Below are 22230 nucleotides of genomic sequence, written 5' to 3'. Positions count from 1 at the left end.
TGAAAACGATGTCAGTTATTCGCCTGTTATTTTTGAAGAATGAATTTATAATTCACGTTAAAGAATGAACGTGTTCTGAATATAAAACTATTTTATTTCTAATTTTTCGCGACGTTTCAGTTTAGGTTTGCTTTAATTATTCTACTATATTTCCCATCAACATACACATGCATATATTTTATTCGTTATTCTATTATATAAATTTTTAATTTCATTTTTTTTTTGTAGTTTAAGCACAAAGCTGCACAATGAGTTATCTGTGCTCTGGTCACCAGAGGTATCGAAACGCGTTTTCTAGCGACTTCTTTTTAAATGTTTCATCAAACGTCGTTGTTTTTATTGTTTAAGACTTATATAGCATGTCATGTGGTATTAATTATAAATGTATTCGTAAAACACACAGTTTCAGTTGTTTACCTACCAAGGAGTACAAGTTATTTTTCGTACGAATGTGAGGTATCTCCTCACATCCTTAACCAGATCCTAATCTGTGGGTTTCTGAAGCGATATAAGATTACAGTTTATGAAATTACTTCACAATAAAGCTGAATCCGATTCTTACTTCCTCTATTCGCAGTCACGTGCTGCAGCGTGAGTTCAGGCTAAGGTGTTTACATTATGACGTCATGTCCTTGCGTAGTGAAGCTGTGACGTCTCTCGAAGAGTGAGTGTGAATGTGTCCGCGTAGAAGATGGCGGCTTGTGGGTGCTTGGAGGAGACGAGCGGGGTAGAGGAAAAGGCAATAACCAACAACGAAAGCGGATTTCACGTTTTTGGAATACATCACAAGAACGACCTATTAAACGAAAATTTTTCTTATGGGGAAGAGCATCAACCTTGCATTATTGAATCCGAAGGCGAGTTTGCCAAGTGTTTCAGACGATTGAATGGTGTTAATCTTAATGGAAGGGTTCAGACATCGTTAGATTTGTCAGCGGAGTTTAATATGTTAAAAAATACGATTAACCCTTTATCGCTGAGATCAGGGGGTCACCAACCCGATGAGAGAGTGTACTCGGAGCGACGGCCACGTTTGGACCGGTCTCCAAGCACAGACAGGTAAGTGGTACAGCTAGGCCTAACATCTGACCGACTGCCCTTCACTGCTTAACACTGACACTGACTCCTTTTGTCTTGCTTTCGTTACCTTGTTCCACTACCTCGTTTATCGCGGAGTTGCCTTCGTGGTTGTCTTTGGCCTATAACATTATACATCTTTGAGAAAATAATGATTCAGGTATATAATTTGGAAAAGTTATTACCGAAAGATTCTTTGGAAATAATTTTCCAGTATTGTTTATCGCCAGCTTTCTTAGTTTTATGAACGATTGGTAACAAGCGCTTCCACTTTTGCTCAAAGTGAAATTGTATATGAAATTATCTGTGAATTTTCGACATTAATTGTGTATTATAACAAAATATAATGTTTCATGTTTTACATATATGTATAATACATTTTATTTTGAATTTATATAGCACTTTTCGAAACAAGTTACCTTTTTAAATTTAGGCCTAACAGTCTTGACTTAATTTTCGTTGTTCTGTCTTAACTACAGCAGATAGCATGGCGCGTTCTTGACCCCCCCCCCACACTTCTATTAACTCTAGTTCAACACATTTTTTTTTAAAGGTAACATGTACAGCTTGTTATTTCATGTTTACGAAGTGGTTAGGGTAACTTGTACACAGTAAAAACACACACACACGAAAATCAAACTTCATATGTTTGTGTCGTGCGTCTTACAATTTATATGCATACAAATACAAATCTTTTATCGTTTCTAAATACCTCCAGGGAATTTCTATTTAAAAGAAATGTGTCCTAAATGAGAATATGAAAGTTGTTTGTATAAGTAAACTTTTTGTTCCTTAAAACATTTCTAATAAAGTTTGGGACTTTCTCTTCATTTTTAGCTTCTCGAGAATTCAGCGGTACGAGGTTTTGTAACGCTAAAAATTGGGTTTCGATACCCACGGCAGATAGAGCACAGATAGTACCAGACCTATTGTTCATTGGTTTATTGAAAAAAAGAGTTAAAAAGAATATTTATATTAACACACAACAAACACTGACGGTATCATTTTAGTTTCAAATAATCGGTTTTGCATCAGCTTAAGGAAATGTTATTAAAATTGTGGTTCAATCTCTTTAATACAGTTGTTGCTTTCGTGTTCACTTTAGCATCATTTAAAGTACGGAAATTTCTTGCTGCATCAGAGGAAGCACATTTTTTAAAGTAATGACTTAGTTTACAGTATTTATTATAGAACGAATATAAAAACTTCTAATGGTTCTTCATTTATATAATATTTTTTTATTATTGTCATTAAAATGCCCATCACTCGAGTTTTGTCTCAGTCGTGTGCTGTTTCATTTTATTAATATATTTTGAACACCTATTAGTACATTGAAACGATATATGCTAAACAAAAAATTCCGTGTTATTTTACTTTATTCAAAAATGTGGATTGGAAAATGTTATACATGCTCGCAGTCGACTTAAAACGTCTTATTTTTATTTGTCTTTTTAAAACCTTAACTAGCATTTCGCTTAGTCGTTGTGATTGAGATAGTTAAACAGTCAACTCAATTTTATGTTTTTGAGTCGATTGTAATACCGTCAGAGGTACAAAAAACTTCTGTGTTAATGGTAAGTGCTAAATGTTCCAACGTTTTGTTTACTTGTAAATAGTTTACATAAAGTATTGTATGTTTTGTTACATCTCAATGCTTGTGTAAATTTGTAAATTATACAGTGAAAGTAGAATTAGGAGGAAAAGAGAGAAAGAGAGTTGAAGACAATTTTTTATTGTTCCTTCTCAGCTGCAAACGTTTATACATCCTTCCCACGCAAGGACCGGAAGCTTTTAAAATTCCCGAGACCTTTACAAACTACAGTTTCCTTACACATGACAAGCTGGGCAAAAAAGTGCTTGAGATTACGTGAGCGAGTTTAATTATTTACTTAACACGAAACTTCTATTTAACGTCTCAGTCTCAGAGATTATAAGGTGGAAATGGACTACATAAAATATTGTTTGGTATACAACTTAGGCTTTTATTTTCATGAAAAAAAACATACGAGTCTTTAAAACTAAAGTTAGTGCTCGAAAAAAAACAATACAGGCTCGTGCGAGATTTTTATAATTTCAAGTGATACCTGAAAACAGTGTGATGTGTGTGTGGGATAGTGCATAATACACATTCATGGACTAAGCTCCACACAAAAGCTATAAAAAATTACATTTTTCTTAAAGACCCTCTCCGAATACATTGTTTGTTGTTGTTTTTTTTCAGGCTCGTAATGAGAATGGACTGCTCAAACACTGTTACCCTGTTCTGTTGTCCAATAACGCTATGTTAGCATACACTTTGTGCTTAGAATAACGACAACACTTTACAGCTTGTATTATCAAACATTTTGTGCTTAAAGCGGGTCTATTGGTGAAACCTTGCTCAGCAACAACAATAAAAAAGGAGAGATAGAAGCTTAAAAGGACAAATATACTTAAAATACTTTAGTGACGTTTACAAACAAAATCATCGGATTGGTTGAAATATGAGTTTCCTCTGTCGAATTTGAAGACTAGTGGCGAATATTGTAAATATGTTTTTACCTCTTGTGTGTATATATATGTATGCCTCGGTTAGGGGATGTGTCGAGATGAGTTTCATTCTTCGTATAATCTAAAACTACCTGTAATATTTAAGGTAAACTTGATTTTATTGACAGCCTATAACGTCAGTTTGTTTAAAGTTTCATTGTTACAGATATTCTTAACTTGTATTTTAAATTTATTTTTAAGTGATAGGTTTTGTTTTCAGCATTTCGTCGACATTAGGCCCGCTATGTTCATCATTGTTGTAGTAATTTCAGAACAAATAAGTTCCCAGTGGCTCTAAGGATTTATAACGCTAAAAAATCAGGTTTTCGATGCCCCCTGTGGGCAGAGCACAGATAGCCCATTGTGTAGCTTAGCGCTTAGCAGACAGAATAAATAAAGAGGCAGGACGTTTTTGTACGTTATGTCCGGGTGACAGTCAGTTTAATCTTATCAAAATTATAAAGCGATATGTCTATTTCACTTATGTTCCTTGTCTTAGATGGGAAAGAAGCCGCGAGTGTTGCGTATTCGAAAACGTTTTCGCGAATTTCACGTGTTCCTTACACTCGTAAGGACGTACAGTTTTCAAGCTTCCTATCTCGTTTACCAACATACTATGACGTTAATCGCTTAGAAATTCCTGGTATTTACGTCAGATTGTAAGTTTAAGTGATGAAATTTTGAACGTTGGTGTGTACCAAACTACATTTTGAACGACAATACTTGAACTCTGTATTCCTGATACAAATTGTTCACACACTCCTATCATATTCTTTTTTTATTGTGCCCCCTTCCCCCGTGACACAGCGACATGCCTACGAACTTACAACGCTAAAAATCGGGTTTCGATAGCAGTGGTGGGCAGAGCACAGATAGCCCTTTGTATAGATTTGTACTTAATTACGAACAAACTAGAACTACATTATTTTTAACTCATAATTAGAAGGATTATTTATTGGGTTGTAAAAAAAACAAATTTACTCGGTTGCTCCGTTTTGTAATTAATTCGTTAACATGACTAGTTAATTAAATTTGGATATTCTTACATTTGATGGAAGAAGTTTTTTAATATTACTTTTGTTTCCTTTGCAGACTGGAAATCAGTTTAAGTGTTGTTTAAAATTTACTGATGTCTTAACCCGGAGATAGGTAGAAAATTATTCCACGTGATTTCGTGTGTTCGTTTTAAATGCTGCTATAAAAAAACATCACAAACGTAGTTTTACGTGACCAGAAAATGTACACCAATGGCGCAAACTCCCGACTCTAGTAGAGTGACATTTACCTTCCAAGGCCAATGGCTGCCAACGTTCGCGTATACACATTTTGTTTATTAGAATAAAACAAATATAATAAACGTGGCAGGGAGACCCGACCTGAGTCATATCCGTGTATTATTGTTACATTGCGGCGTAGTTTAGTGTAATTGTAATGTTAACGTGACTTTATGTTCACACCTCTTCCTAGAATGACACGCATTTGTTTGTTTGTTTTGAATTTCACGCAAAGCTACACGAGGGTTATCTGCGCTAGCTGCCCCTAATTTAGCAGTGTAAGACTAGAAGGAAGGCAGCTAGTCATCATCAACCACCGCCAACTCTTGGGCTACTCTTTTACCAACGAATAGTGGGATTAATCGTAACATTATAACGCCCCCACGGCTGAAAGAGCGGGTATATTTGGTGTGACGGGGATTCGAACCCCGCGTCCTTTGGATTATTACGAGTCGAGTGCCTTATACACCTGGCCATGCCGGGCCAATGACACTGATGTGTCAACTACGACACTGATTTCCTTTAAGCACATCACCAAACGCTTGTTTTACGAGTGTTTCTTCCAGTGTGAAATTCAAATCGTAGTAATGTTGTACTAATTATAACATGGTTTGTGTGAAAACGTCTGAATCTCATGGAATATTAGTAGTAATGTTATTGACTACGAAAATCTTATCTGTTAATAACAGCAGTTCTTTTTAGTGTACATTTTAAGTTCAAGTTGGAAACGGGCTGATTTGTATGAATATTAGATACGGAAAGGCCTACTAAGAGTACATTGTTTTGTGAAAAAATATTTAACTGCGTGTGGCAGCCGTGTTCAGCGCCCGAAATAACAATATACTGACTAGGGTGTCATTGTTATTTATAAGCAGTGAAATAACAAAGACCGACTCGTCATTACAAATAAACCGAGTCATACAAATATTTATTTATTCGTATACATGAATCTTGAAACAAATGTCATTCAAAGTACGCAGTGAACCAGCATAACGAACAGAGTACGTAGTATATGAAATCGTTTTACATTTACAGGAGATGATATGTACTACAGAGCTAGATAAAGCAATAAACTGAATTGACAAGTAGGAACACAAATACACTGTGTAACAGACAGTGAAGAAGTTGGTAAGTAATATAGACAAGATGTTGTGTACCAGACAGTGATGATGTTGGTAAGTATTACACGCATGATGTTGTGTACCAGACAGTGATGAAGTTGGTAAGTATTACACGCATGATGTTGTGTACCAGACAGTGATGAAGTTGGTAGGTATTACACGCATGATGTTGTGTACCAGACAGTGATGAAGTTGGTAAGACCGTAAAGGAAGTAGTTAGAACTAGAAGATATCATGTGTTAATCAGAAGTCCATGTCTTATAATTAAAGGAAATCTTATTATGCAATTTAAACGAGAACCGATAAAATGAAGTTGCGGGGGACTTGATAACTAGACCATGTGGGCTTTGAAATTTGATAAGGAAAAGAACGAATAAGTTACTGCATTACACGAAATGTGTTTAAGTATTACTTATTTTAATAAAAGAAAGTGATAATACAGTAAATCTGTAGTTGAGGCAAGGCTGCAGATATCTCAACAAAATTTACAATTAAGTAATTAATACATTTATATCTGTAATTTGACTCTCTCAATTATAATTAATGAACTCACAAAGGAAGTTCCAATGAGAGTGACTTTTATATAAATAGTAGTTTTAAAGTTATGGCTTGTCGTGCATTTCGCTCATAGCTCGTTAGTGTGTGTATGAAATATTTTGAACTTTTTTCGTTATTTACTATTCACGTTTCGTGTTTACTTTGTTTTGAAACTCTCGTATCTGTAATTAGTGGCAACATGTTATGCCCTGTAATCGTTATTTACTAACGTAATAGTCTAAACACATACTACAATTTATGAAACGCGACATGTTGAGATGTGCGATGTTATATCGTTTACATTCTATTGTTGTACGCGATGTATATATATATATATGTTGGATAAAAATGTGAATATTTTAGCACTAGAAACACAAATTTATGAAAATTACTTCTAACTTTGTGTATTGAAATATTACAAATTAGATACAGAAATAAACATAACGACTGCGCATTGCCTGGAGAGGGCGGACAACGAAAGAAGAAATTCCCGTGAAACTTGGTTTTTACTAGTATTGCATGTTTGATGAGATACCTGTCACAATTTGATTTTTTTAAATGCAAAACTACAAAAATTATGAGATCTGTGTGCTCTGCTCATTATGAGTATCCAAACCTATGATTTAGCATTGTGAGCTTTCAGAGTTCTTGCTGAGCCACTTGGAGCATATATAAGAGAATGCAAGTGAAAAATAATCTAAACTCGATGTTATCGAACTCATTCGTTAAATGGTTCGTATGTATGGAGTAACAACGCAGATAAATATTCTGTTTATATTTATGGGTCACTTGTTTGTTCATGTTTTGTGCTTTTTAAGTTCGCTCTAGTCGCTTGAGTGGTAATGGAAGTTAATATCCAAAGAAAATATTGCAAGTAAAATTGACCTTAGCTAGACTGTGGCACAGCGAAACGCTCTATATGTGTATATTGTACTACCTATTTACTAAAGTTGTGATATCTTCTACGTGAGGAAAATTCTCAAAATAAAATATTAAATGAAAGAAAAAAATTTCTGATGTTGTATTGGAGTGAACATGAGATATACTGGAAGTAATCGCACTAGCTATTGATAGCTTACTTAACGAAGGAAAGATACCTGGAATTTTATATGGCCTGATGGTTTGTGGATCCGAGGGTTTGTGGCTCGCGTCTCGTTACCGAACAAAGAAGACTATAGCTTTGTTCAGTTGTGGATCATGGGTGCATTTTAAGAGTAATGGCCAAATCACACTGTTTGATTAAGAGTTGGTGGTGGGTGGTTTGACTGACTACATTCCCTGTAATCTATATCAGTTCAATACCAGCATTGCCAGGAAGGAGGAATGAACTGGTTACAGAAGTGAAATAAGATATTTTAGTGTAGTATCTTTGTCGTATGTATCGAAGCTTACATGCAGTTTTTGGAGTATAATATGTGTTAATTGGAAGTTTCGTCATAAGTAATTCCACGAGATAACACAGCAATGCCTTCTTTAGAGATCACACGCTGACAGGTTAAGGAGAGGACTACTAATGCGGGATCAGCATTATGTATTTGCATCAGGCCCTTACACGAGGGCCTTTCCCACAGAACCATGGCTGTGTTCATAGCAGCCTATCGACTGCCCTTATTTCTCCTTAGACTGCCTTTGTGTCATCACACGGGCAACTTCGCTAGGAACCAGGGCTCTAGATTCTTGTGAGAAATAGACCATTTCATGAATGCTGGTATTTCCCATTGAATCCTACGGAAAGGCTAGGCCTCGGTTTGCAAGCAAGGACAGCTGGCACGTTTCTTGCTTTGTTTTGCTGACGGCGATTCATGCTTGCTAAAGTGAAACATCGTGAAAAAAGTATAGTGTTAATGTATAAAGACTTAAACACGTGTATAGATTAAACTTTGAAGGTTTTCTTTGTTCTTTTTTGTTATTTTGTTAAATGATTTATCATATTGCAAACGATTTTGACCGAATAAATCATTGTTAAGATCAAAACAACACATCTAACACTTCATTATATAATCTAAACATCTTACATTGCGCTTCGAGCTTTAAGTGACTATTTTCTATTTTTTCATGTACTTTAATAAATTCTTTGGATATATTTGAAAGAAATTAAAATTTAAGTAAGTAACAGAAATCTAGTCAACCGTGGAATGGCAATTAAAAAGCATATGTGCTGGGGGTTTGTTACTCGGTTCATAAGATATATTTATAAAAAAAATATATCACATTTTTACAAATTAACCATGTTTGAAGAAGAATTGGACCCCGTAGGAATACCGATTACGTGCATAAATACTTCATGAAATACAATGTGATTTAGAACAAAGTAACAATAATGACCATAGTACACATTGTTCAGATATGTATGCTTATTACAGAAAATAATTTGGTATAGAACGAAGTAACAATAATGACCATAGTACACACTGTTTAGATATGTATGCTTATTACAGAAAATAATTTGGTATAGAACAAAGTAACAATAATGACAATAGTACACTGTTTAGATATGTATGCTTATTACAGAAAATAATTTGGTATAGAACGAAGTAATAATAACAACTATAGTGCACACTGTTTATATTTATATATAAATATAAACTTATATATATATATAAGTACAGAAAAAAGATAGCACTGTTAGCTATTTTTTATAAAAAATAAAATTAATTTTACTATTTTTGATTCACCCACCTAAAATAATGTTGTTTCGTACATTCTGTTGAAAGGAATAGTCATTTTTCAATTTAAAAAGATATTTAATAGCAATACTTTATTTACAGATGGTGTTAGTTTGTTAACAGATAAATTAAAGTTTACTAGTTATAAAATCTGGTAAATTATTAGTTGTTTTAACTGTGTTGTAACAAATACCATAACATCATAAAAATAAGTTTTATGTAAATGATTCGATCACCTTTGTGTCTATATATGCATATATATATGTACGTCGGTCAACATTACCGTAGATATGGACTGAAGTATGACTTATCATGAAGTATCATTCTTATCTGCTATGAGTCACAGTGTTGCAAGTCACGCCCCCAGTAGCACAGCGGTATGTTTGCGTAGCTACAACGTTAGAAACTGGGTTTTGATACTCGTAGTGAGCAAAACACAGGTAGCCCATTATATAGCTTTGCGCTTAATTCCAAACAAACTACAAATCTCCTTTTATTTGCTTAAGTTGGCGCGAAATTAAAACTTTTATGTCTATGTGTTCAAACACGGCCTTTTTTTTTCTTCTGTAATTTCAGTTTTAGTTTTATTATTTATTAAAGTGGAAATGTTTTGAACTATATTTGGAAAGAAGGCCTATTAGTTTAGGGACCAAGACATGTGTACAACGGGAACGTATTGATTTAAGGTATTCACTCTGTTAAACAGAAAGATGCTTGGCCAGGTGATTAAGTCATTCTACGCGTAATCTGAGGGTCGCGGGTTCGAATCCCCGTCACACCAAAATGTTCGCCCTTTCAGCTGTGGGGGCGTTATAATGTGACGGTCAATCCCGCTATTCGTTGGTAAAAGAGTAGCTCAAGAGTTGGCGGTGGATGGTAATGACTGGCTGCTTTCCCTCTAGTCTTATACTGCAAAATTAGGGACGGCTAGCGCAGATAGCCCTCGTGTAGCTTTGCGCGAAATTCAAAACAAACAAACAAACATATCAGCCTTAAAGAGATAACGGACATCTTGACTGGGTTAGGAAAACAACAGTTATATAAAGTAATGTGATTTCTTACGGCATAATTTTTCTGCCAGTGAATTCTACTTTATTGGCTATGTCATGTATACGGCTTAGTCAGAATCTTGCAATTTTTACAAGTTCTACATAATGGCCTTTGCATATACAACTGTGACTTAATTGATTGTAGCTACACAATGAACTACCTGTGCTGTGCCACCATTCGTATGGAAACACGATTTCTAGCATTAAAAGCCTTCAAGGTTACCACTGTGCCAGTAGGGGACTGCAACTGTGATGCTTTAGTTAAGTTTTAGAAAGCGAAGTCACATTGTTAGCCAATTATAGATATATTAGGTGAGTTTTTACCTCATAATAAAAAATAACATGATGTTATATAGTTTTGAAATTAGGGTGGTTATTATCAAGTTTCAAAGCTGTGATCTGTTTTCCTCATCCTACGTGAGATTAGTTATGTCACACACAAATTAAACCACGTTTTGATGGTAGAATTAGAATAGGTTTTTTATTGAAAACAAACAGTAAATTAATTTAGGGTTAGAACAAAACGCATGATAATCTTAATATGTGTTATCATCAGCTCAAGGTGAGATAAATATGTAAACGAACTTAGGTTAGTTAACTAAGGCTTACACTGAAATAGACAACTACAATCGAAAACAGTTCACAGTTGTTGTTGTTTGTGTGTGTGTGTGTTAATTTGAATAGCGTAAATATATTTCATTTCCCACGAATCTTCGATTTATTTCGTGTTTTAGCCAGGCGGGTAAGTCCTGGTTGTAGAAGAAAGGCCTCGTCGCTACTGGATATGGCAAATATGGTTTTCGTACTGCAGTAGACCTTGCTATGCTGTTATCGTTAAAATCATGGAGTTACTTGGAGCGCTGTTTGACGTTACTTACAATACGGGATTTCTGTATATGTAATGTTCGTATTTACTGCTACTTTGATAAATTTTGTCTTACAACTCGCAGGTAAAATTAGGAAATGGCCTATATTACCATAGCTACATGATCTAGCGCAAAATCCGAAACGACGAACGTGAAAGACGACAGGTCGTTGAATAAGCCTTGACATACGGGTTTTATGAATTAAAAACTGCATGAACACATAATAAAGTTAGGGCAATTAGTCACTGCTCGTTCTTAGACAAGAAGGACGTCAAACTACACACAATATTCCCAGTGAGGCCTTACTAGTGATGTGTGCATAGAGAAAATTACCCGTTTTGACTTGTAATTAATGTCTGGAAACACACCCTAAAATTATATTAGCTTTGCTACTAGCAACATAGCATTGCCTCGGTAGTTAGAGTGACTTAGTCACATTATTGAGTGGGACCCCATCTTATTAAACGTGTGATCCATATTATGATAACTCAAATGTATTGTATTGTGGTTACTGTAATTCAAGACTGCTTTTCACATTATTAATTGCAATATATATATTCACTTTATCTTCCAGTTCTCCGTCGTTTACTTAACATTCAGCGGGATTCTACTTGGAAATTGTATGAAAGTATATAAAAAAGTAAAAAGAATATATAACAATGCTATTCACACGTTATCCAGTGCTGACTAGTTCTTTCGTGCAATACTAGGGTTCTTCTGGCTATTTTCAAGATGTACGAAGATTAACTGTTATATGAACTAGACTGAGTGAATTTCTAACAGTTGTATTTGTCATATACAAATTAGAATTAGGGTAAGTATTAATAATACAGTTGACATTGTTATTATTGTTTATAACAGCAACTCGTTTTGAAAAGTTTTAATACCAATTTCCAACACCTAAACTGACCAAACAGTGTTTTAACTATCAAGAGTAAAGGGTTACTAGAAGTAACTCTAGGTCCCCCCCCCCCCAGAAGACAGGTAATTGATCTTCCAAGAATCTTTTCACATGTACTTAATAGGGTTCACATTACATTATTTTATAATAGGGTTTTTTATAACACTATTTATTTTAAAGAAAATTTAATTCACACAGATCCAAAGGAACAAATTTCTTTTGGTTTTATGTCTAGATACAGTGTTCGGGCTTGTGTCCCCAGAACTCATTTATGCGTGGACTTTGTAGGTTAGATATGTGCAGTAGACGTCAATGTATTAGAAGGTTCACACACACTTACACACGTTCTGTTGGTTATCAACATTTCTAATTTTTTCGCACTCAGAGATACATGTACGAAGACATAGTTTAATTGCCACAGTTGTAGAAATATAGACAGTGTGGGTATGGCACGTTCCTGTAAATATGACCTTGGGGATGTCGTAGGCCCCGACCAATGAAACTGCCCTGTTGGTTAAAATTGCGAACAAAGGGGTTATTAGAGGGCGTTGATTTCCTTCAGATGTCACAAGATAAGAGTTTTCACAGAAAGTAATTTTAATAACCAAAAAAAGTTTTAATTCCTTTGTAACGCGTGCACCTCTGCTTCGTATTATTATCTTGCCGTTGAATGACCTTGAGGTGTTCCTGCTTTGAGGCTAGAGTTATAGTCATGTAGGTTCTAAATAAATACGTACCGTCGTTCTCTGTATGCGACTTTAACTGTTTACTTACTTAGTGGTCAGGCATGGCCAGGTGGTTAAGACACTGGATTCGTAATACGAGGGTTGTGGGTTCGAATCCCCATCCCACCAAACATGCTCGCCTTTTCAGCGGTGGAGGCGTTATAATGTTACGGTCAATTCCACTATTCGTTGGTAAAAGAGTAGCCTACGAGTTGGCGGTGGGTGGTGATGACTAGCTGCCTTCCTTCTAGTATTACATTGCTAAATTAGGGACAGCTAGCGCAGATAGCCCTTGAGTAGCTTTGCGTGAAATGCAAAACAGACAAACAAACTTACTTAGTTTTGTACATTTTGTTCAATGGCCCTGCTTCTCTTCTAACACTGAATTCGCGAAATATTATCTAGCTTTCACTTTTGCTACAATTAAAAAGTAAACGTGAAAATGACATTCTCAGTATAGGTTAAACTAATTTTGATAGCTTAGAATTATTAGCATTTTATAGAAGACCGAAATGTCCAGGAACTTCGTGCTATCATATATTGGAAGTTTCGCTTTATTAGTTACAAAAAACAACAATAAAAAAAACGAAGCTTTTCTGCTGAAATTTGTTTAAATGCATCCGTAATGGCCCTCGGTTGGAGAGAAACGTTAAAATCCAGGGTTCGATTCCCTGCACTGGACACAGCAGAGACCACAATGCAGTTTTGCTCTAAAACAAACACAAACACTTGAAAATATTAATTACATTTGCAAAATATATAATACATTTATAAACATGTTTTCAGCGGTTTCTGTTGTTAGTATAATTGAAAGTTTAAATATATTATAGATCTTAGTTTTACCTTCTGGGGTTGAGGGGTAATTTAAGCTTGGTTAAACATATGTACTATTCAAACAGTACCCCGGAGAATCGAAAAAGTCTCTTGTAGGAAAATAACGTGCGTTAATTATCGTGTTTTTATTGTATAATTCCATAGTTTGTTTATTTGATGCTCCTACAAGAATGCAATGACTGTATGTCTCTCTTGTTGTTGTTGGTAAATTTTATATTTCCATATTTGTAGATATGATTATGTACGCTTCATTGTCTTTTGATAAACGATAACACAAGATAATTAAAAATTGTGAACGTAAAAAGAAAAATAGGGATCGTCAAAAAATTACGGAGAGAAGCTGAATAAAAAAATGCAAAGATTATATTTTCAAGGCTACAACCGGAGACTTTTAAAAATAAAAAAGTAAACAAACAAGACTGGAAATAATGTCCACGTTATTTCTAGCCTAGTTTCTTTACTTCTGTTAAGCCTACGTATATTTTCATGACTCCTAGTTGTTGGCTTGAAAATATAGTTGTATCTTAATTCAGCTTGTTTCTGTACTTTTCTGACATCCGTATTCTCTTTTTAAATTATAAATTATTTAACTTTATTGTTTCTTGAAGTTTTTTATGCCCTTTCATAAGGAATGTGTGTTTTCTTGTAGCTACATCGGACTATCTGCTGAGCCCACTGTCATGAGGAATAAATTCTCACCAACATACGTTCACATGCATTCAGTTCGACGTTACATGTTTTCAACAGTTTACTGCGCTGCATTGTTTTGTTTTTTCTTCCAACCATTATTTACTGATCCAGGTGTTTTGTGTCTGAGATTTTTTGTAAACACGCGTTTAAAAAGCGAAGTACGATAATCGTTAGAATGAATCACCACTCACAAGAGTAGATAAAACTACTATGGTAATCGTCTACTTTCGTAAACTTGCTGAAATAGTTGCATAAAACCACTTAGGGAGAAAGTATAACAGCGAACTAGAGAAATGACGAATCCTTAACGTGGCAGTTTCCAATTAATGCGCATTAATAGAACACCCGATTTTTTTTCAATAACGAAAAGCGAAGGACTTAGACAAATTCTTCAGAGTACAAAAAAAAAAAAAAAAAAAACGAATGTGTTTCAATTAACTCTAAAACTACCCTGTGATATACTCAATGCTGCATTCATAACTATTGTCCAGATTTCAGTAAAGTATTCGTAGCCGTTTGTTGTTTTTGTAATGAAATATAAAACTAAAATCAATAATAATAAGGCTGGAGACACTGTTATAAATATAAACAATGTTTACTCTAATAAAACGAAGCGTTTGTGACTTGTATAAAACGGAGCTTCGAATACTAATGTTGGTAGCGACGAAGAACTTAGACATTTTTAGAAGGTGGAAGTCTTAACTTTCAAAAATCAACTTTAAAATAGCCCTACAATCTTCGCAGGAGTTCGTTCAGTAGCTGCGCATAGATTTTGGCGCAGTATACCTGACCATTCTTGTTGAAGGCTTCAAAGAAAAACTTGGCCAGTTTCGATGAAAAACTGATAAAATATTTCCTTTTCTTTCAATAATCAACATGAAAATAGTCCAGTTTACCCTAGTTTAATATAATATTTATAGCCTTTTTTGTGTTGGCTCATGAAACAATAAAAAATAATAGCAATTTTAAAACAAAGAGATTAATTTTGAGTTTTGTCTAACAGTCGAAAAATATATATTTTGTTGCTATTATCAGTATTTTAGTATTCTTTGCAATTAGGGTTTGTTTGTTGTTTCAGGAACAAGTCCACTTTTTAAGATGGATTTTGCCCCTTTGTTCTATTAGAAGTTTTGTGAAATTCATGGGCGATCGCTATTATGAACCACTATTGTGGTTTATTACGAAAGAACAGCTGTGATTTATGTAAAATTACTGAAATTAAGCACATGTACTCCTCGCAATTAATATCTAAACATAATTTCAAAAATGATGGTGTAAAATGCTGCAATTTAATAGCATAAATTGATAACCAAGTTATGTGTAATGATAAAGATATTGTTCTTAGTTCAAAACAGCGGTTTTACGTGAATAACTGAATGTGACTTTTTGTTTTTCCGCGAAGCGTGGATATAAAGTGAAGAAAAGACAACGTGCGAGCCTATTCCCTTCTTTGATTTGTTACTTCCATTGCAGTAGACTAGTTTTTTAGAATTCACAGCTCATTGGTATCCATAAAATCAATATTGCTTGAATTTTAAGTGCAACTGAATCATGATCCATGAAGTTATGTTGTTCCATCGGCAACAATGGAAGGTGAAATCGTTCAAGTTCGCCCTCTCGTGGGTGAGACTGGAACTTGTAGGACATAAACTTTTGTTCTTTTTCTAGAGCCTAGTATGTATGGTCTGGTGGTTAGGGCGCTTGACTGGTAATCTGAGGGTCGCGGATTTGAATTTTCATCACATCGAACATTCTCGCCCTTTCAATCGTTATATCGTTTGGTCAATCCCTCTCTTCGCCGATAAATTAGTGATCCAAGAGTTGTCGGTGGATGTTGTTAACTAACTGCCTCCCCTCTATTCTTACACTGCTAAATTAGGAGACGGCTAGCATAGATAGCCCTTGTGTAGCTTTGCGCGAAAATCAAACAAACCAAATCCATTTTTTATACAGTTTATTCTAATTTCTATATATTCATCAGGGCCCGGCATGGCCAAGCGTGTTAAGGCGTGCGACTCGTAATCTGAGGGTCGCGGGTTTTCGCATCCCCGTTGCGCCAAACATGCTCGTCCAAACATGCAGCCGTGGGGGTTTTATAATGTGACGGTCAATCCCACTATTCGTTGGTAAAAGAGTATCCCAAGAGTTGGCGGTGGGTGGTGATGACTAGCTGCCTTCCCTCTAGTCTTACACTGCTAAATTAGATACGGCTAGCACAAATAGCCCTCGAGTAGCTTTGTACGAAATTCAAAACAAAACAAAACAAATATATTCGTCAGAGCTATGATTCGCTATATCTGTCACACATTTCATTCTTAGAACCAATGGGAAGATAGCAGCTCGTTTCGGTTATCACTTGCTTTCTCTTCTCTACGCTTCGCTGCTAGAAGTAATTATAGATGAAATGCTTATATTTTTTTGACCACTGTATTCAAAACACTATACTTAGGTACAGATGAAGACTTTATATTCACAGACATATGCAACATAGACGGCATTTCTGAAAAAAGTCTGTGCTATTTCAAATCAGGATACCGAAGAAAACAACAACAAAGATTCATCTTAACAGTGACTTACAGATTAAGTAACTGAAGCAATTTTTTCTGAGAATCACAGAAATATATTTGTGGAATCAACGACCCAGATTTCTTTTATTATCAACTGTGGTTCGGATAATAAAATAGTTTGGTTTGTTTTCAATTTTCGCGCAAAACTACACGAGGGCTATCTGCGCTAGCCGTTCCTTATTTAGCAGTGTAAGACTAGAGGAAAGACATCTAGTTATCACCACCCACCGCCAACTCTTGGTCTACTCTTTTACCAAGAATAGTGGGATTGACCATCACATTACAACGCTCTTATGGCTAAAAAGGCGAGCATGTTTAGTGTGACAGGGATTTGAACCCGCGACCCTTAGATTACGAGTAGAGTGCCTTAACCAACTGGCCATGCCGAGCCTTAATACTAAAATACTAGATGTCATAAAACCAGTCGTAGTTTCCCAAACATGCAAGTTTTCAAGTGAGAACATTGTACGGATATCTTTTTGTACTCACTTTGTCTTTTAAAGACCAATTCTGAGGCTACTCTTTTACCAACTAATACTTCGTGTAAATTTTTTTTATACAAACGATATAAATCAATGGTTTTTGATTCCTGTGGACTTACATTATCCTGAATATGCGTTTGGCAATAGAGGGCAATAGGTGAGGAATGGAGAGAGGTGTGTTGCAAATCTTGAGGGCTTTCTTAGTGGGCAGTAACAAAATGTTTATGAATATTACATATCGCAAAATACTTAGTATGTGCATAGTAATTCAACATTTAAAAGTATATCTAAATTGTCACACAATACTTCTTGATTAATTTAACATCTCAGAGTAGTGTCGGAAGCTTCCGATGACATATTATTTCTTTGTGTGTGTGTGCGCGCGCGCTAGTGTTAAGTACATTTGCCAAACAATGTCGTCTTAGTGCAACGCAAAAAGAACGTCATAAATTACCTACAGATTCAGTTCTAAAGCTTTGATTTTGTTTGCAGTTAGATAAGCGCAAAACAACCCAAAGGGCTATCTGTGCCGTGTCCACTACGGCTATTGAAACCTGATTTTTAACGTTATAAGTCTGCATATACTCCGATGAGCCACTGGGAGGAGGGGCCGGCGTTGGAATACGATTAGTGTTCACTGTAACTTTAACGTTTGACCTATATATTCAAACAAATCTAGGCTACTAGTCTTTGTATGACAGTCAGTGTTAGTATTTACTGCTACAGTGAAACAGCTGAGACACCTTTATTTTATGGTGTACGAATACATTGATTCTTTTATTTAAAATACCTCTATTGATTAGTTAAAAAAAGGAAGAAAATGTGTTGTTTTCACATACAAATAACCAAAAAAAAAAAACATTTCTTTACGCCTAAAGTCACTGAAATGTAGATATACTTGAGTGGGATCAATTCTCATAATAAACCTCACTGAATTTCACTGAGTTTTATTGGTATGTTTGTTTAGAATGCGTAATTTATTTTCGAATCCTTGAATTAATGCGTTCTTTATATACCCTTTAGTCATCATGCGATCTCGACACAGACAGTTAGTAATATTCCAGTAAGTGATTTGTAATCTCTATCTCCACGTTTATTGAAACCGAAATAGAAGGATATTTACACGATTAGAGTTTGTTTGTAGTGAAATACAAAAGGCTATCTGTGCTCTGCCCACTACGGTTATCGCAGTCCGGTTTCTAGCGTTGTAAGTTTACAGGCACACCCTGCTGAGCCAGTGGGCTGCCAAGATCGGTAACTGCTGGAACCCTTAAATATTTGAACTAAATCATTTTCTTTTCAGAAAGTTATTTCGAGAAACAACTAATACTTGTAATACTTATAATTCCTCAAAGTTACCGAATGGGCATGTGCAACAGGCTTCCCCTAGTGGCTCGTTGGTAATTCCGAGGGCTTATAATGCTAAAAATCGAGTTTCGGTACCCACGATGGGCAGTGTACAGACAGCTAGCTCATTGTGTGGCTTTTTTACTTTACGTAACAGGAGATTTAACAAATGTCTCGAATATTTATACATATTCAGTAACCAAAAGGGTTACACGAAATTGGAGTTCTTCTAGGAACAGTGATAAAGACGTTATTAATCAAATCTCTGTAATTAATAAGTAATTAATAAAACCTAGACATGAAGGCCCACGGATAGTAATTTAGCGGATTGTGTTACATCCTGCTTCATAACTTCAGGCAAGGCAAGCCTCTAAGATATACACGTTCTTGTGTCCTGAAACTTCACTAGAGTAAGGGCCGGCCCGCTGTTTTTGGATAAATAACTTCCTCTGGTTGTAAAAGGTCAAAGTCCGGAAACATGCCGTCGTAACTACCATCTGGATGTTGGAGTGGGGTGGATCTACTTTACATTCCAAGAACCCCGTCGTTATTTTGTGCCCCACCATTTTATTTTTTTTTTTGGATGGCTTGGTAAAAGTCTGCATTATCAACTGTGTTTTTGTGTATTTTTATAGGATAAAAAATCATATGCAAAAGTTAAAACATTATCGGTGTTTCCAGTTAAAATGGTTAAATAAGATGATATACGAATACAAAAACGAGGTTAAAAATATTTGTTAGTTGACATTCACACCGGTGTCTTTTTAATTTACATTGTTTTATGAAACGAATTGCCTGCCTTAAACAAAGTTGTTAGTTTATCATAGGAATGATTACTTCTAACTTTTTATGCTTATAGCAAAGCCACCCCTAATTTTAACAGTGCAAATCCGAAAACTTACCGTAGTCCCAGCGGGAACTGCTTCTAGTTAAATCTAAGGTTTTAGCTATTATCCAATACACACGAATCTCGCAGTGGCTTAGCGGTACGTCTGAAAGCTTATAACGCTAATAACTAGATTTCGATACCCGTGGTGGGCACAGCATAGTTAGCCAGTTGTGCAGCTTTGTGCGTAATAACAAAATTAAAAAGAGAAAAATAATAGATTTATGGTTTGCGTAACTTATTGGATGTTTATTTTGTTCAACCCTCTGAAGCATATAATTGTTTCTTATTGTAACCTTTTCAGTAACACTTCTCACATAAACTTGAATAAATTTCCCACAGCCCACTACATTAAATTATAGAACTATGACACGTATTGCAGTGTTGTTTCATTACTGCTATGTTCGATTTATGCAGCCTGGCATGGCCAGCTGGTTAAGGCCCTTGCCTCGTAATCTGAGGGTCGCTGGTTCGAATCCCCGTCGTACCAAACATGCTCGCCCTTTCAGCGATGGTGCGTTATAATGTTACGGTCAATCCCACTATTCATTGATAAAAGAGTAGCCCAAGAGTTGGTGGTGGGTGGTGATGACTAGCTGCCTTCCCTCTAGTCTTACACTGCTAAATTATGGATAGCTTGTGCAAAAATTCAAAAGCAAAAGATTCATGCACATAACATTAATTTATAGTTAGAATTTTAAGAGGTATTTAGTTTGTTATACTTTTGCTGTTTTGCAACTTTTTAAAAAATATATTGTCATCTACTCTTAAGCCTTTTCGCGGCTCACCGATTGAGAAACAGTGTTGGAGATAGGTGTCACCCACGGCTGTCATTTGTATTGCATCAACTATCGAACTTGGCATGGCCAGGTGGTTAGGGCGATCGACTTGTAATCTGAGGGTCGAGGGTTCGAATCCTCGTCACAACAAACTTCCTTGTCCTATCAGCCGTGGAAGCGCTATAATGTGGCAGTTAATTCCACTATTCGTTAGTAAAAGAGTAGTCCAAGAGTTGGCGGTGGGTGATAATGACTAGCTGCATTCCCTTTAGTCTTACACTGCTAAATTAGGGACAGCTAGCTTTGCGTGAAATTCCAAACAAACATCCAGTATCATCTACCCGAAGTAGGGCCGAAGGAAGTCTAGAGGTGTCACGTGATTTAACCAATCGCACCATTATACAGTAGTGAGTTGTGTTTTGTAATTTAGTTTAGTGTGTGGACACTAAATGGTGCGTGACGCTGTAATTTGGACTGTCATTACACCAATAAAATTTGTGGATGTATCTCAGAACGGCTGGGTGTGTGTGTGTGTGTGTGTGTATTAACACTTTTATTGATAAGCAGAGAACAACGTTTCGACCTTCCTAGGTCATCTTCATTATACTTCATTTATACAAGTGGGTTTCTTGTCAAGAAAAACTTGTGGATGTCATGAATCACGAGAAGAATTATGCACTCTGTAGGCAGAATACAATGTAGCATATGGACTTCAAAAGCAAAAAATAAAAGTGGTTGTTATTCTTATATTTGGTCTAATTTTTTGTCAGTGCTTTCGTGGGCTCTGTGGAAGTAAACCTACTATAGGTCTTTTGTTACTATTTCTGCAAAATATTCCATTTCTTTCGCAACTAGAGGAGTTCTCTGTAGAGTCTATACCTCCTCTACGCAGCGTTCATCACATTCGGCATTTTAAAAAAGTGAAAATGTGTTCGTATGTCCGTTGTTATCATTTATGGAAGGACTGTGGGAATAACATTCTACATATGTTCACCAAGTTTCACCAGAATCCGATCATTTATTGACTGAGTTACATTGGAAAACTGGTGTGAAAACTATCCTTAGTGTTAACAGATTAGTAATTTATGGATTTTCGTAGCTTTGCTGTAACTTTGACCGTAATCCTAGTCTCCAAAACCTAATCACTAATAAGTTGAGTCATTGTCGAAATTTATTTCACCTTTGGTCCAAATCCGTTCAGCCATTTTTGAGAAATCTTGCTAACAAACACACACACACGCAAAAACAAGCACAATCAAATGTGACGAAGGTAATTAAGACCAAAACCACTAGACCAAGCATGTGATGTCATTTCACAGTGGGATTACGCAGAAACTAAAGGTCGAATTCGCAGTCAGTACCAACGGGTGTGGCCTTTTCGTTAAATATGCCGGGTGTACGAATCCGAAGATTCACACTTCGTGTCTTGTTGCTACAGATATGCGCTCCGTACTTTGGAGCAGTGAATACACTGTAAAAGAGGTGACTAAACCTAATTATTCGATCAGGTTATTGTAGTACTGTAGTTGGCGGTGTGTTCTGTTGACTAGACTACATTCCCTCTTGTCTGTCAGTTCAAAATTAGACACCATACACGGATAGTTCTAAGCGTATTTGTGCACTAGATAAGTAACTGTGGTTGCTATTGGAAGCCACTTTTTATACGTTTATACTTCTGTCAGTCGACCACAGAACTGCTGAAGTTTGTTATCTATAGAGGCTCATCTATCACTAGATACTTCTTTGCTAAAAAAAGTACATAATGCGATACAAAGTGTCTTTGGAGAGATAATGTGAAATTACATTAAGCCTCTTTAAAAGTGCAAGTGTGTAAGTACCTTTTTTCCCCTTCAGTCTGAAAGTCAATCTCTACGTGGTTAGATTGTTGATAATAAATGTT

General features: G+C 35.7%; 1 protein-coding gene across 12 annotated transcripts in view; it reads left to right on the top strand.

The window, feature by feature from the left end:
• The first annotated feature begins 661 nt into the window (after positions 1-661).
• LOC143244022 (zinc finger protein AEBP2-like) overlaps positions 662-22230 on the top strand; it is a 77838-nt gene continuing 56269 nt past the window's right edge. For all 12 annotated transcript variants that reach the window (XR_013024875.1, XR_013024872.1, XR_013024874.1 and 9 more), the window contains exon 1: positions 662-1059. Coding sequence is in view for 2 of the 12 variants with exons in the window: in XM_076487971.1 (XP_076344086.1) it covers positions 692-1059 (368 nt within the window). In the remaining 10 variants the exon portion in view is untranslated. The remainder of the gene's footprint in view (positions 1060-22230) is intronic.

This window comes from Tachypleus tridentatus, chromosome 2 (genome assembly GCF_004210375.1).
Source record: "Tachypleus tridentatus isolate NWPU-2018 chromosome 2, ASM421037v1, whole genome shotgun sequence".
In the NCBI taxonomy this organism is placed as follows: domain Eukaryota; kingdom Metazoa; phylum Arthropoda; class Merostomata; order Xiphosura; family Limulidae; genus Tachypleus; species Tachypleus tridentatus.
Note: the sequence above shows the minus strand (reverse complement) of the source record. Positions and strands in the feature narration are given on the sequence as shown.